The sequence below is a fragment of the Centruroides sculpturatus genome, unplaced genomic scaffold (assembly GCF_000671375.1).
Source record: "Centruroides sculpturatus isolate CEXI.00-Female unplaced genomic scaffold, Cexi_2.0 scaffold607, whole genome shotgun sequence".
NCBI classification, from domain to species: Eukaryota; Metazoa; Arthropoda; class Arachnida; order Scorpiones; family Buthidae; genus Centruroides; species Centruroides sculpturatus.
This window is the reverse complement of record NW_019384856.1, coordinates 264182-282389: the sequence shown is the minus strand read 5'-3', so window position 1 is coordinate 282389 and position 18208 is coordinate 264182. Positions and strand designations below refer to the sequence as shown.

The 18208-nt window shown below is 28.6% G+C and overlaps 1 protein-coding gene across 1 annotated transcript in view; it reads right to left on the bottom strand.

Annotated features, from left to right (window-relative positions):
* Window positions 1-17389, bottom strand: part of LOC111630580 (ral GTPase-activating protein subunit beta-like) — a 28750-nt gene extending 11361 nt beyond the window's left edge. The window contains exons 1-2 of the mRNA XM_023374693.1: window positions 17242-17389; window positions 3704-3920 (exon numbers count right to left, since the gene is read on the bottom strand). Coding sequence (XP_023230461.1) covers window positions 3704-3907 — 204 coding nt within the window. The 5' untranslated portion in view covers window positions 3908-3920; window positions 17242-17389. The remainder of the gene's footprint in view (window positions 1-3703; window positions 3921-17241) is intronic.
* Window positions 17390-18208: the final 819 nt, after the last annotated feature.

Sequence of the window (18208 nt, the reverse complement as noted above, 5' to 3'; positions counted from 1 at the left end):
TCCCCCCACACTATTGTTCAGCTTACATGTTCAGACGTGTCGCGCAGAATCGACACATAGCTACAATTTATTTTGTGTTATTTATTTCTGTGTTTGTTATATCTACGGGGACTATGTGGTGATTTCTTGTAACCGTAAACGAATCAAAAGACGAGATAAGATTAACGAGAACATTTATTAGCTTACATACATCCGACTTGGATATTACACACATTGAGAAATTATACCCCGACTTACGCGAATTCGACTTACGCGGTTATCGCTCGGTCCCACCTATCGTGTAAGTTCGGGGTATTACTGTATATATAAATTATAAATATTATAAAGATTAATATTACTTCCTTCCAACTGTAAATGCTGATCTTTCATTCATGTATTGTATTTGGTTTTACAATCAATAAATAAATGCAATGAAATTTATTATATTCAGAGACAGACAACATATTTAAAGAAAGTTCTCTGAAATTATGTACAGTACACTTGTTTCTGAACTTACAGTTTAATGTAATTTTTAGCGCTAAAATTCTCATTTTCTCATATTAGCAACAATCAATTAGTTAATTAAATATGCATCACTGATCTTTGTTAGATAATTTTAATTAATGTCACTTAACTTGCAAGTTTTTTCCATATATTATATTACAGATTGCATAATGAACTTTTCAGATTGAAGTGCCATCAACACAATTTACATCATCTGTTAATACATCTATTTTAGCATCATTATTAATTAAATTTTGCTACTTTTTATATTTTATTGTTTTTTAAAGTTTTTTAATTTTTCAATATCATTTTCTTTAATGTTATACAAACACTAACAGTTGGTGACAATTCTTAGGGAGCTTAGAAAGTACAGAATGACAAAATTTAACCAAAATTTCTATTTGCAAAGGTTATTTCAACTTGGAATTTATCAAAATTGGTGGTGGCAAGTTTTTCAATCTTACTTAATATAAGCCTATATTCTTCAATTTATTTCATTTTTACTTTGTTTAATATATATCTAACTAGGCCTAGATTTTATTTTATATCATTTTAAATAAATTTTACTTTCCTACATTATGTTATGCATAAAAAAAACCTTTAATGAATGGAAATGGATGAGTTGAAACCCTAGGAATTTTTTGGGGTGGTCCAGTGTCATTGAGAGGAGAGAGCTGCAAATATTTCCCTGGACCCAAAGAACATTTAAGAGCCCATAATGGTTTATACCAAAATAAATTAATGTTATTTTACTAACAAAAACTAAAATCTTTAAGACTGCATTTTATTAACAAAGAAACATTCTACATATTTCATTTGTTAAAAAAAACGAGGCCTGTCTACCTTAGGTACTACATAAGCTCTCAACAGTCCTAGTGGTCATCCCAGGTATTTGAGCTTCATTCTCCATCACCTGGTTGCCCCATTGTGGGCTTGATAAAAAAGACCTCTTAGCACTCTCAGGGCAAAAAATAAAAAATACAAACAAAATGACTATGTTTTCTTTGTAAACATAATGAAATAGCTAAGTAAACTTTACAAGTATGACTTTGCAATTGTATTTTATATATTCTATCATATATGATAGGCAATCAACTAGTATACTTATAAAAATTACAAATTAAACAGCATCTTATACTATTCTGATTTTCATTTCCATCAGTGCAAAGAAAAAAAGGTACAAATTTCAAATAATACAAATGGATATGAAAATAAAAACTGTTAGTTTAACAAGATTGCATCTAACATACATATTTGGGTCACATGGATGGAGAAATGGAAAACTATTAAACTTTTTACTAATAAATGGCATTATTGTATACATTTAGTGTTCAATGTAAGAGCCATTTTGCTCTATACACTTTCTCCAGCTCTTCAGAGGAAAGTCACTAAGAGCAAGATCAGAGCTGTTTGGGAGCATGGGAGCTCTTGAAATCTCATTGTTCAACTGTCATTTTTATGATGTGGCTGATTTGAAAGGAGCACTATTGTGAATAAAGAAAAGGAAAATGCCTTTTGATTTTTAATACAGTTTGCAGACCTCACTCACTAGTTCTGAATAGTACTGAAGGAGAACTGACCAAATTTTTCAAAACTTGTTTTCCAACATTTTTCAAAAAGGCATTTGAAGATTTTGTATGCCATTGGAAAAAGTGTGGAGCAAAATGGCTCATAGGTTGAAAAATAAATGTACATAATAATACATTTTATTAGTAAAAAATTTAATAGTTTTTATTTCTCCATCCACATGAGTCTGACAATTTATTGAACTACAGTAGAATCTCATTTTAATGAATCACAGAACTACAATTTCTCAGAATAAAGGCTTTTTTTCCAAGTCCCACCAAATCAATGTAATTTTACCTCCTTTCATCAGACCCATAATTCAGAATAATAGATTTTTTTTCTATCTTCATCTATTGTAAACTTGGCATATTTTCAGTTTTTAGTTAATAATTCAGTTTTTCTGGGAATCTGTAGATTTTGATGATGCACTTGTTAATTTGGGATATGTATAATTGAAGAATTTTATAAAGAGAGTCAGTAGGCTGATATGCTTGAGGAGGAGCCACCTAGTGAACACTAATTATTGAACAACAGACTTATTTAGAAGTCAAAGAAATACATTTATTTGGTAGTTTTGAGATTTCTTTATTTTCAAAAAGCTGTTAAAAAAAATTTATTCTTGCTTTACTTATTTTCTAAGTAAAGCAAATTTTACTTTTAAATAGCTTGGAATATACAAGCTATTTAAAGTAATAAAAAAATGTTTTTCTTTGACTAACCAATTTCATTTTATATTCTTAACATATGTAATCCACTGCTTTCTTTGGAGATCAAAATGAAAAATTTTCCTTAAACTCTAGTACTTTCAGGCTTTTCCAAGCTTATTGTCAGAATACCAAAACCATTTCAACAGAAGCATGATGTGGATTCTCTGAATCATGAAAATATGTGCTGCATCTCTGTTCAATAATTAGTAAATTATTATCTCAATTTTCGTTTTTAAAAAAAAACAACTGGTTTTAAACTATATTAAGATGTTAATAGTTTAATGATAGTTGTATAAAATCATATAAATTCAGAAATGATTAATATATATTAGTCATTTTTTAACATACTCAAATTATATGCTCAAAAAAATAAACTTCTGTTAATCTTGAATAGTTGCTCAAGTCAAAAAAATTGATACACAGTATATGATAAAACAGGAAATAATGAAATAAAATTTGTTCCATATAGTTCATAATAAAACAAGTTAAAAAAGAAATTTAAAAGAATAAAAACAGACAAATAGTAAAAAAATAAAAATAATTACATTATAAAAATAAAATTATATTAAGATGTAGTTAATATATATTCTTTAAAAATTATTTTTGTTTTTAAGCAATAAAATGTATTATTTAAGTGTTCTCCTCAAGCTGGTTATTTGACCAGTTAAATATTTTCTCAGCCTAGTGTCAAAACAACTTCAACTAATTTAAAAAATTTTTTTTATAACTAGACTACAGAATAGTGTGATTTTGGTTATAATATCAGTATTATAATCATTAACTGTAAACCAAGAGGTTCATAAGTAAATTTTCAGCCAACTAATAACACATGTTGATCACCTATAATTTATTCCTGGGGCAAACAATATAATTTAAGTAGAACTAGAGAAATGAAATTATGATTTATTTTAGTAATTATTGAAATATATTAAAATACTGGTACATACTTCCATACACCACTGAACTTCTTTATCAGAATTTAAATTACTTGGTTCACAGTTTGGTGTGCTGATTCCAAGATTTAAAGCTAATGGTTTAACTACAGCAATGACAACATCTCTGCCAGTAGTTCCTGGAAGCTTATGTAACACACTCCATCTTTTCTCTTCTGCTTGCGCAGTAGCCGGAAGAGAGACCCATTCAGAGTACATTCTAGTAGCTAATCTAAAGTTAAAATTTAAAATGAATGAATTAGAAATTTATTTTTCTCATATTTTATTACATACATAGGCTGCATACATACATACACACATACACACACAGACACACATATATATATAGTAAATAACTTTGCTAAATCAATAATTGATTGTTTTAATATAACTTAAAAATAAAAATAATAAAGACAGCATATCATAAAAGGTGGAAATTATACTTTAACAAATAAAAACTACTTTTGTTAGTAAAGTATGTTTGGAATACTTTTCCATTTTCAGAGATTTTTACACTTCATATCTTTTGCATAAAAATTTGGGATTCAAAACATGAAAAATCTTTTAAAATAGCAAATTCCAAAACTTCGAATATATTAAATTAATCTTTACAATTTAAAATATGATCTGGCTGCATACACACAATGTTAACAAGTTCCATCATTTTCAAATCTTATGTAATGTTTTATGTTCAATATTTGATACTACAACCTGATGATGACTGTTGAAAACATCTGTTTGTTTATTAAAATTTTTCATTTTTTCTGGATTACTGGTGTTATTTTATTCAATTAAATATAATTTTGATCCTTTTGACAAAAATTATGAATTTTGAGGTTAATTTGTTTTAAAAACTGATAATACATAGTTTGTTATCAATATTTTAAAACAAATATCCTATTCATAAAGAAAACTGAGAAACTGAAAACAGTAATCAGAAGTTAAATACCGTTTACTACTCAGTAAAAACTGGCAATGCTATTATCTTACGATATTCAATATTGTAATGAACAGCAACTATTTTCTGATCATTGTTTACTACACTAAAAATTATCAATGCCAACTAAGGAATACAAGAAGAGAGTCTTAAGGATAGTTTAGTTATAGATAATCTTTAGATTTAGTAACAGAATATTTCCTAAAGTACAAATCAAAATTTTTATCTTGATATTAAAGTTTAATTATTGAAAGTTCTAGTTGTAAAAACAGTAATTAATTATAATACCAATTGTTACAATTTTTACTACTAATTTTAAAATGAGATTAAGAAAAGGAGTCCTTTCTAGAGTGCCATACAGGCACATTGAAGAAAGCATAACAAGCAATCAATTCATAACCCAAATTAAGTATATGGGATGACTAGCTCCATGCTAATGCCAATCTTAATGTCCTAAATACATACATTGGAAAGGAGACTTTATAGACTTCAGATGTTTTACCCCTAAAAATCCCCAAATAAGGATCTTTTAGAGGTAAAATATTTTTTATAAGGGACATTGTAACTTTTAAGTTGGCAATGTTCTAATGAATAATGAAAATAAATTCTCTGATGTCCATATCACTGGCCAAATTCCAACAAAAGCACTGGTAAATGTTAAAGATTTTATTGAATTAATATTTAAACTAAATAATACAGTGCTTTTGTTGGAATTACGGTATACATCTGCTTTAGAATACGTCCAATTCGGAATACGTCCTGTTTGGATGAAATAAATTTTGCTCAGTATACGACTTTTGTTCGGTATACAACTTAATTCAATTATACACGCCATCTATGAACAAGTAGCACTATCGGTATACTAGACCAGGCTAGACATTCATGGTGCCACAGTTTATAACTTTGTTAAATTTCTTCTGATTTTAATTTGTAAATAAAATTTTATTATTTTTATTAATCATGAATTGCAAAAAGGTAAGTGAAAAGCAATAGAAAACTAAAAAAATGACTAGAATCACAATGGAACTGAAAAAAGAGATTGTTGAGGAATGTGAAGGTAGTATGCGTGGTCCAGATTTAACTGTTGCATATCGTATTCCGAGAACAACGATATCGACAATCGCGAAAAATAAAGACATTATTAAATCTGCTAACGTTGCAAAAGGAGTTAAATCAATTTCTAAACAGAGATCGAAGACATTAGATCATGTTGAGAAATTGCTTTTGCTTTGGATAACTGAAAAACAGTGTGCTGGCGACATTGTATCGGAAGCAATTATTTGCGAGAAAGCTAAAAAGATATATGCTGATCTCATGAAAAATCAAGCAGGAACTAGTCAGGAAAGTGAGGTGTTTAAAGCCAGCCATTTTTTTTCATGAGAACGGATTAATCATTTTTACATTACTTCTTATGGGAAAGGTTGGTTTGGTATACGTCCTATTCTGTATAAGTCCAAACATTAGGAACGGATTAAGGTCATATACAGGTTTCACTGTATTAACAATAATTTTTTAAACTATAATCTAATCTACATGTACAAAGCAAAAATTAAATTATAATAAATTGGTTATAAATATTGTTTTAATTAAGAAAAATAAATAAATAATTCAACAGGGTAATTTCTTAAAATATTAATTAATTAAAAATAGAAAAAAAGGAGTAATTTTACAGCAAATCATGTTACAATTATTTGATAAATGATAGAAACAAATGACAACATTTATAGTAGTTCTAAGTTTACAAAAACTAATCAAGCCACAATTTAGGACCTCCCATTATGAAAAGTCTTGCTCTATCTTAAAAAATTATAAATAAAACATAGAATACAAAATTAAATTTTTTTAAATAGGCTTTTGAATGAAGCGATTTAACTCAAGGCCATGTGTTCCCCATCATTAGCAATGCATGAAGAAAAAATTGAAATCTATAAAAGTAAATTAAAGGATGGTCGTATTAATGCTAGGGATGCAGATGGACTAGCTTCTGCATGGAAATTCTACTTAAAAGAAAAATTAAAATACAGTAAGACCCCACTTAACACTGCCTCATTTAACGCTGATTCAATGTAACACGGTCTGCTTGAAGCCTAAAAAACAAAGCTCAAAATTTATGTTAATTTAAATTATCATGGCATTTTATTGATTCATATATAATATGATTATTTACGAACATGAACCAATCAGGAAAAGGTGACAAAAAGGTGTACTTTCTTTAAATGTTTGTTTGTTTAATGCAATTTTGGAAAAATATAACATCATGGATGCCATGGGCAATATCAGCTTCACTTGGCGAGAATTACCTGATAAATGCATGAACAAAGTGTGGAAGAAGTTATGGCCAAAGGTATCCAAGAATTCTTAACAAGATGACCCTATCGCTGTATCATAAGGTTGACCAAAGTCAACCTAATCGATACAGCAGGAGTAGGAGATGTAGACGAGCAGGATATTGAGGAGTTACCACAGGTTTCTAGTAAGAGTCTTACCAACAACAACCTTCAAGAACTGACAGAACAAGGAATTCATGTAGAACTGGAAAATAGAGATTCTGAAAACAAAGAACCCAAAAAATTTCTCTACAGATTTCCTTAGTAAAAGTTTGATAACGATAACCGAAATCGTTGATCAAATTGTAGTGAATGATCCAGATTTTGAAAGGAGTGCAAAAGCAAAACGAGGCATTTTGGATGCAAGCTTCTGCTAAAGACATTTGTTTAAGGAAAGAAAAAAGCAACAAACAAAACTTCACAACTTTTCTGAAATTCTTGTTTTTTGCAATAAAATCAGGATCACTTCATCACAAAATATAAACTTTATATTTTTGTGTGCATGTATTTGTGTGTTATTTAACATATATTATTGTACAAATTAATAGAAAAAAAGCAACAAACAAAACTTCACAACTTTTCTGAAATTCTTGTTTTTTGCAATAAAATCAGGATCACTTCATCACAAAATATAAACTTTATATTTTTGTGTGCATGTATTTGTGTGTTATTTAACATATATTATTGTACAAATTAATATAAAAATAACTTAAAATTAAAATGTTAAATTTTTAAAATATGTTCAAATTCAGTTACACCTGAAGATGGCATATTCTATTAGGTATTTTCAACCTAATAGAATAGGCTAGAATAGAATAGAATATGCTAGTGTTTTGTTTAATAAACATTTCTCAGCAACAGGTGTGTTGATAGTTCATTAAGTACACATAATGTTTGTTACAATCTTATTGTAGCAAAAACATTCTTGTTTTTGAATAATGGTAATGGCTTTAGCATAAATAAAACTGATTTATTTAAAACTACAATTACCAAACTCAATCATTTTTGTTAGATGGCCAAACCTTTATGAGAACAGATGATATTTAATTGCAGATATTAAACAAAACTATTATTAATTAATAATAAAACATAATAACTAAAAAAAGTGTACAAAAATTTAAAAAGTAAATTGAAATTTTATAACATTTAAAAAATACCTGGCAACAATTAGCTAATGATTAATCATATGATTAGACTATTATATAATACTGATTAATCATTCATCATTAATTAATTTAATTAATAGGCTAATTTAACAATTTTTCCATCATTATTATTTTTTTAATGAAAATTTGTTAATTACAGTAGCATCTCATTTTAATGGATTACTCGGGCTGCTGAAAATAATCCATTATTCTGAGAATGCATTATATCGCAAACAATGAATTTCCCTGTACAGACAGGAAAATATCTGTTATTCGAAAAACTTTGTTTTTTAACTCTCTACATATAACAAACATCTTTACTTGAAATTATTGTCTCTTGAGATATCTATCCTTTATTCTATAGAAACACATATGTTACAAGATCTTCTGCTGTTACTGTGTACAAACTGATGAAAAATGTATATATTGTAAGCACAAAAAGAGGCAATGTATGAATGCTCATTAGCACGTCACAATTTGTTAAAAACTCATCCATCTGGTTCGCTTTAATGCCACTTTCCTCCTAATGAACACAATCTCTTGATATTAGCAATGTCATGTACAGTACAGCCTGTTCATTTGTGCTGAAACTCATCAGGAAGGTCTTCATGACTTGGAAAGACTTGATGGCCTTGCTAAATTTCAGCACTACACTTGGGCCAATGTCAGAATGTTCACTAGGTGTCTCCTCTTCAATCATAGCTTACTGACTCTCTTCATGTAATAATTGTACAGTACATATCTCAGATGTAACAAGTTCATCATCAAACTCTACAAATTCTCCAAAACATCCAAATATTAACTAAACATTGAAAAAAATGCAAAGTTTACAATAAATGGAACTAGAAAAAAATCTGTTATTCTGAGTTACAGATGTGCTGAAAGCAGGTAAAATTATATTAATTTGGTGGGACCTGGGGAAAAAAATCCATTATTCCAAGAAATCTATTGATCTGTGATCCATTAAAACAGGATTCTACCAAATATTTTGCTGGTTTCTTTATAATTGCCTTTGTAATCCATCTGATCTCTATCAGTTTATTAAAAGTTAAGCATCATATTACAATATAAATTATCAAATTTTCGATCATCAGTTTTATCTGAATAACCACAGCTACTATTTTAAACAGCTTATTTCCTCTGTGGTTACTATTCAAGGATGGATATTATTTACTTTCCACATAACTGTTTCATGTCCATTATTAATAGTGTGTTCATATATTTATTTATGACTGATTTTAGAGCAAATTATACATGATATGGCAACTGATAGAAATAATACTTATAAATTCTTTATAAGTATTATTTCTATCAGTCTTGTTAATAAAACACTATTTTGTAAAACAAGACAAGACAGACATCCTCTAGGGAGACCAAGACGTCACCAAAACTTCTATTACTATCAAGATGTTTCATATCTAAAACCAAAACTAAATTCAAGAAACTTGATATAACACAGTTATAAAAATTATTAAAACAACATTACTGTATTACAAATAACACAATAAGCTTCAAATTTAAAATGTTATTAGCATTACAATGCATTTGCTTTACAAGCATACCTAAAACACATCATGAAATATAGAATTAAAACGATTCTATAAGAAAAGTACTGACCAAAGAACAGTATGGGCCTTTATTACACTTTATAAACCCAATAATTCTATTAAATCTATTTTAAAAAATTATCCTTAAAAATGGCAGGATAAATATGAAAAAATAAAATATTATTATGTAAAAAATAAAAAATTGGTTAAAGACAAATTTTATAAATTTCCATACATTAAAGGACTATTTGAAAAATAAGAAAAATTTTAACAAGTAGGACATAAACTAGTACCCATATTAACCAACAAATTAAAATTTATAATCAACTTAAATTTATTACAATTTTACAGATAGAAAAAAGAACAAACAAAATGAAGAAGAAAAATTAATTCAGCAGGTGTAGTGTATGAATTAAAATGTAATTGTAATAATAATAAAGAAAATTATATAGGAGAAACAGGTAGACAACTTAAGATTAGAGTGAAACAACATTTAACAGCACTAAGACTACAACACCATCGGTCACCTTGGATAAAACGTCAACAAAAATGTAAATGTATAATTTCAAATGATATTAAAATAAAAATAATATAGTAAAAATAGAAAAATAAGGAAACATTTTCTATTGTAAAAAAATTAAAAAACAAAAATGTAAATTTATTAAGTTTAAATACAGGTATAAATGTGTCACCAGAGTGGTGTATGATTGTACATGTTGCAGAAACAAAGTGATTATCATGGAAATAATATATTGTAAAACGACAGTTGTAAGTTTTTTAAAAAATATTATGTAAATTTTGTTCTCCTTTTTTTGAGATATTTATTTGTTTATAGTCCTATGAATGTACTGATGAAGATCGGAAGATCAAAATGCATATAGAAGAAAAATAAAGAAAACAACAAACAGTAATGGTTTTAGTCTTTTTTTAGCACCAGTTTATTTTTTTTAACATTTCACCTTGAATGAAGAGCCAGAAAAGAAAAAAAGATAACCAAGATTTTATTGAAGTTTTATCAAATTATATATATTTTTAATATAATTTTAGTAACTAATAATTCTAATAATGAAGCTGTAATCCTAGCACACCAAGAGGGCATAATCAAGCCATTTTGTGAAAAACTTTTGTCAACAGGAGCTAAGGTTGCTGGAACAAAAAAAAAAAAAAAAAAAAAGTTTTATTCTCACACCCTCAGCATGCCCTAGAACTAATATCTAGATCACTGTTGCCAGAATAATTTTAGCACTGCTCCAATGTGTGACATAAATAATTTTAAATATATTAATACAGTAGATCCCCCTATAACGTGGGTTCCTATAACGGAGATTCCTATAACGTGGCGAAAAAATTGCGACAGTATTCATATAAGGACGCTAAAAGGAACTCATAAAACGTTGTCGCCGACTCCTGTCACAACAGGATTGGTCAAATCTGGACCAATAGTGGACAAGCAGCAGAACTACTTTCCGCTGTCCAGCGCCACGCTACGGAGAGTTTAGGCGAGTAAATTGAGTTTACTATCGTCTGTACAGTATTATATATAAATTGGGTACTGTACATATAATTATATATTAATTATATATAAATTAGGTACTGTATATATAATTATATATTAACTTAATTTATTGTAACTTTATTATAATTATATATATGCTTTCTGCCGCCTGGCAACACGCTACGGAGATTTTAGGCTAGTAAGTTGAGTTTATTATCGTCTGTACAGTATGTAAATTAGGTACCGTAAGTCTAATACAGCACTAATTTTATACATTTCTTGTGAAAGAAACACTTCTTATTCAACGGCCATTAAAATTATTTATATTAATGATGTCTCCAAAGTTCAACGAATTTTTCGCAGAAAAATAACTTATCAGAAATCGTGGCTGCCGTTTGGTGTGCTGCTCCGCAACGAAAACAAGCTCAAGCAATGGTGACGTCGAACGGTGCACACTTGGTAAGTAATCCTACAATTTTTTGTTTATAGCATAGTTTATACAGATTATTCCCAAAAAATTATACATGTTTTGGAAATGTCTAGTCAAATTAGTCTAGAATTGATTAATTTTATGGAAGAAAACCTTTCAAACAGCCGTAGTCCGTAAACTTCACACGTGTCGGGCTGTAATTGGCTCATGTATTTAAGGATTCCTACAACGTGAAATTCTTATAACGTGGAACGTATCTACACATTATAGGAGGGTCTACTGTAATTTTATTATTTTAAATTTTTCCAAAGCTTTCACTATTGGGACCAGATTTTTACCTTCCAAGGCTGAGACACTCCATTTAGGTCTTGAAACTTTGCCAAACTACTTTCTAAATTCCAGTAATAACAAAATAATTTTTAAAATATACCTACATTATCATTGTACATTTTACATATTTCATTTTCTATTAAAGTTTGTTTGTTAAATAAATAAACATGGCATCTACCTACAGTAGTACAGTATTTACTATTTTACATTGTTTTCCTAAGTTTTCAGATATCCTCATAAGGTAGATATGACTACTATTTGAAGATTTATAGTAACCACATATACTATTTGAGAGCAGTTATTATTTCAAACTTTAAAGACAAGATATGATCACTATTCAAGGGCAATTATTTGAATAAAACCATTATATTATAACTTTTTTAATACTGAGAAAATTTCAATATTCTTCCTTACAGTCTCTACAATATTCTTATATAAAAATAAATTAAGAAAAAATAACTTTAATACTTGCAAAAAATAAATACTTTTATACACAGCATTCAAACATCATTTCAATAAATAAGAAACTCAATGAATTAAATTAAATTTATTTAGATATTGTTGAATGTATTAAATTTATTATATTTTCCTCATACAGTAAATTCTAAATTTAAATATTTTCCTCATACATCAATATCTAAACTTAAATTACAGTATTTTCCTCATTTAGCAATATCTACATTTAATATACAAAATGAATAAAGATGTACATTTTTTCTTGTTTGTCAGAAATAGAGATGCATCTTATATTTGCAATCCAAAACAACAATCAGAATCATTGTGAACAGATGATAGGATACGTTATACTTATGATAAACATTTTTGTCTAAACTATTCAGTAGTCACATTAGTTCAAATAAATTTTGCCGGTAACAAGTGCTTAATTTAAATTCTTTCCTAGCATTTAAAATGCCTTTAAGACAACATTATGATACAGCGTTAAAAGAAAAGTTTTTGTGTGTGACAACAGAACTTCTGTACATTATTTGTTTCATTATATTTGTATTACTTAACTTATTTTGTTCTCACTTAATAAAATTGATTATTTAAAAATTTTTTCTCCATAAAAAAAATTGCAAATTTGATTCCAAAATTCATGGTACATCTAAAAATCAAGAAAACACAGTGTCTTATGCCTTTAGAATTAATTATTGTTTCCTCAGTTGAACTGTTTGGATGAACAGTTAAACAGGGACAAACAGAGGCTGTATTCTGGTCACCATCTCTCGTCTCTCACAAGCTGGTCGCTGATTGGCTAATCCAAATGACTAGCCAATCAGCAACCGACTTGTGAGAGACAAGAGACCAGAGATGGTGACCAGAATACCAGGTCTGCTCCCAAACTGTCCTCTAGGGACATGGGAGCAGACCTGTTCATCCCAGGAGAAGGAGTGCAGGGAACTCTGTGAGCCTAGTGAAGTGGTTGAGTGAGAAGTGAAGGACTGTGTTCTAAAAGCAAAATTTTGTTTTTTTTTTTTATTGTTTATGGTGTTCAAGGAGATGAACGTAAGGACGTTTGTGAAATACTGGGATCCAAGGATCAACATAAGTCTTGACAATATTATTACATTTTTTGCAGGCACTTTTGGTGAATTTGCTAACTATTCAGCTATTATGGTAGAGAAAAAATTATTATACTATTTCATCTGTACTATTATAACAATCATAATCATAATTCTCTGGTTCAATACTCTTGCCACAAGTATTCTTTAAATAATCTTGCTTAATGTATTAATGCTACTGTATTACCAAGTCCTTTGTCTTTTGAGTGTTGTTAAACTAAGCACTGCTAATGCTGTTGAGAGCATTGTCAAACTCATTTTCTTGTAGCATTGAATGCAGTGATCCTTGCAGTGGTCTTACTGGTTAAAGGTTAAATCTTCTACACTTGTTTCAGTTGCTTTTTTCACTGCAACAAGATGATTACTTGCATAGTGAATATGTGCAAAGTTAAATTCTTATACAATGTGACAGTGAAGTTACAAGGTTTTGATCAGCATAAATCAATGTTCTGTTTCTACTAATATTTCTTTTAAAATACTCATTATTAAAATAAAATCAAATTTGACAGAACTTGCATATTTAAAATGTTTTATTATCTACTTAAGAAGCTGCATTCACTAAATTTAAATCATTAATTTTACCTCCCAAACAAAGCATTGCATTGCAAAAATGAATTACTTTTAAAATGTTTCAAATTAAATAATTCACAAAATATTTCAACAGCTGCATCAAGATCCACCACTTTATAACTGCAGCACTGCACTGTGTGTGTTGTTAAAAGACCTTCAGTAGTGATTGTAGCAGTGATGAATTTAACAAGCTAATTGTCACTTCACCCTGGAAACAATGGATCAATCCCTATATATATGACTCATGTCTAATTCCTACCTCATTCTTCCAAACATCTGGCAATTATTGGGCTGCAATTTAAAAAAATTGTTTAAACCTATAAATTCTTACTGTCATCTGTCCATCTATCCATCCATCCATCTTTCCTTAATCTTGAGAATGGAGTGATATAGATGAAAGACAAGGCCAGGTAGGAAAACCTTTGCAGGGGCAGGAGACCTGAATTAACTATGTAAGAACTTCCTATGCAAACCAGAAGTCATGTTATTTCAAGTCAAAATTATTTCTGCCAAAAGGAGTTAGATAGATGACCAGAACAACTCCATTGTTAAAGGAAAAATATGATGTACAGGGGCAAGCCACTACTAATTTGAGATGGAGACCATATATTTTAAATTAAATAAACTAAAAATATAATTAAAAATTGCAGCCCAGCATTGTGACAATGTCACAATAAATAATTTCTCGTTGCCTTATGCTATATCTGAAATTTTATATTTTATACTTCCACAACAGAACTTATAATTAATGCATTGGATCTTGCATATAAATATCTTGTACCTGTTACAGCAAAATTCAAGAATAAGTGAACGTTAATTAATAAATTTTTTATACCTATCTGAATACCAACTATTCATCAATCCTATTTCTGTATTTAGTGAAGATATTAGCTTATCTTCACTAGAATTAAATACAGAAATTTGCTGTTTTATGTTATGTCATTCAGTCACAGTTGTTCCCTTCTTTCTCATTTCATTTGGTCCATATAAGTTCACATTTCATAGCTTTCATATAACCCAAATTGTCTAAAAGCAAGAAAAGCTCCTCCTCATAAATACCCTTATTGACAGCATGTAACATTAAGCTTATAGTAACTGATTTCATCTTTTAGTAATTCAGTCAAACAAAACTGATCATACAATTTTGTCTTTACAGATGATAGTGTTTTTCAAATTACAAAGACCACAAAACTATTCTTAAATAAAACTATCAGCATATGATGGTTATTAAATGATTAGATGGTTTAAATAGTACAGAGAGTGGCACACCTAGGGTGGTGAATCAAGAAGCTCTGGCACCCCCGAAGTTAAAGGAAAAGAAAGAAACACTGGTAAATTTTCCAAAAATATTTTCCTAATTGAAATTCATTATATATATAAAATGAATTTCAATTAGGAAAATATTTTTGGAAAATTACATACAGAAATAGAACATACAGCAAAATATATATATATATATATATATATTATATTTTGCTGTATGTTCTATTTCTATATTACTTATGAATTAGAGGTTACATAAGGTGAAAATTTTTATCGAGTTCACATTAATAAGTTTTTTTGCCGTTCAACTCAATCCCCCAAGATTAAATCTCAAGTGCACCACAGAGTACAGGTTGTGAAACCTGTACTCTGTGGTGCACTTGAGCCTGAAATGGAAGATGTGGATTTAAGATCAGAACAGAAATTTTCAAGAATGGATTAACCCAAATATCTTAAGCCCCATTTCTTATCATCTAGCTCAGGAATGCACAACCTAAATGTTGTCTTGGACTGCAATAAGTTACTGTTTTAAAACAGGCAACAGTTAGAATATATTCATATAAATCTTGAACAAATATTTATGAGCAAACCCAAAAATACAAAACTGTATTAGACTCAAATACATTATATGGATTTAAATTAAAATAATGCTAGAGAATTTATGAATATTTGGGTAGGCTTATTAATATAAATATCTTAGCAAAATCAGACAATGTACCAAACTGAAATATGTAACAAGCAACATATAGCCCGTGCCCACCAGTGGCCAAGCTGCCAATATTTTAAGGTAGTATTGTTATACAATAACAATATTAGCTTAAAATATTAATTGTAATATTGTTATTGTATAACTATTTTTGTTAGACATTTAATACAATAAATTTCAATTTTTTTAAATTTATAAACAAACTGTGCAAACTTTTCTAGAAAAACTAAAATATATTGTTGTATATTAAATATTTTTTATTAATAAAAATTTAAGATTTGTTTTAGTTTTTCACATTATTTAGTTTTGTTTTATTTATTGTTTTATATTTTTTGTGTGCTCTATTTCTTGTGGGAGAGGGAGGGGGCCCAGTAAGAAGAAAATGTCTAGGGCCCCAAAGTGGGTTAATCCTGCCCTGCCCAGAAGGTATGGCAATGCAACACTTGGGTGATCAAGTGTTGCGTTGCCATAACTTAACAAAGAAACAAGCATATAACCCACAGATTGTTTCTACTCTTTCTGCCCCGTAAGCAGTAAGAAAGATTTTTAATCATGCCCATTACAGGTTCAACCAACCCACAATGGGCAACTAGACAACGAGAGACAAGGCCCAACGCATCCAGGATGGACCAGCCCCCAAAAAATTCCCAGGATTCTTTGACCCATCCGGATTTGTTTCTAGATCCCAAGAGTAGTAGACGGACACCTTAACTACTTGGCTATCATCCACAAGCCATTTGTCACACACCAGACTTAGCCAAACCTATGACGACATTTAAAAAGAATAGCCCTATAAATTTTTACAGGGCAGAGTACATAAATTGACATTTTTAATTTCACAACCTTATCAGCTATTAATACAGTACTTTTATGTAACCAACTATAATCTACAAGTTATGTCTAGATTTATTATTAAGATTTATAACCTATTTTTAAAATCTTAATTATATAGAAAATAATTGTACTCTTACTTATTAATTAATATTTAAATTATTGCAAAAAATTATAAAAAAGGAAAATATTAATTAAATCATTTGATTTTCATCTCTATTTTTTGTTATGAAATGTCATTAACATTAATATAATATTTACAATTTGACAATAAGGCATAAAAGATTTTTTAATTTTATGCATCAAAAGAATCATCTTGGTTTATTTTTTTTTTTATACAACAAACTTGTTACATTCAAAACATATGATAAATAATTCAACAAATGAATAACACTCATATTTATAATTACCTGAATATAAATAATCAAAGCAGAATGTTTATGTTTATATATAATGATTACAATTATTCTGAATTAATCATTTTAACTGTAAACAAACATAACTATTGACGTTTAAATAAAATAGTTTTAATCCTCCCATCTCTCTTCCAAGAATTACATTAGGAGGCGCCACTGTCGTAAGTATAGTTTTTTTTTTAAATCACGTATTTTATTTATTTATTTTTATTAACGATTAATTTTTTACATCAAGTTTATTTTAAAAATTACTAAAATGTAATAATTTTATAAACATCTTTTGAAATTTTAGTTATTTTATTTTTTACCGCAAATTATCGGTAGGTCTACGTCATGCGTTTTTTCATGGTTTTTTTTTTCTTTTAAGATACATTTTTAAGAGTTTTTGGTAGAGTAGAAGCTTTATCTTTTCTCTTCTACTAATCTGTATATTAACTAAAAGAGGGTTTAGGCTCTTTCGACTTAGTTTGTGTAAACGGTTAAGTGTAAAAATACGATTCGGGCATCAAATTAAATAATATATATATATTTAAAAAAAGCTTTTATGCTATAAATGCCACCGAAGAGAGATTTGAGAAAGGTTGCAATTGTTCAGGTATGGTGGAGGCAAAGATACATGTCAACTGTAAGCGAGAGCAAGCGACAAATATGAGACACCGTCAATTGGACATCAAAATAAGAGATGAACAATAGACAAAATACAAATTTTTTGTTTTCTTTATAAAAATCACCATTTCTTCTCTTTTCTATTGACGCGGTAACCTTAACCTTCAAAATGATTAATATAACTTATGTTTTCAAATTATAAATGGCAAATTTATAATTTGAAAACATTATAACTTTCTCACAACAGCCGAGAAAGTTACGCATCTCGTTGCTATTGATAAATTTTTAAAAATAAAAACAATTACATTTCTTGAAACGAGCGATCTTTTTCTCAGTTTGAATATAGAAAGATCTA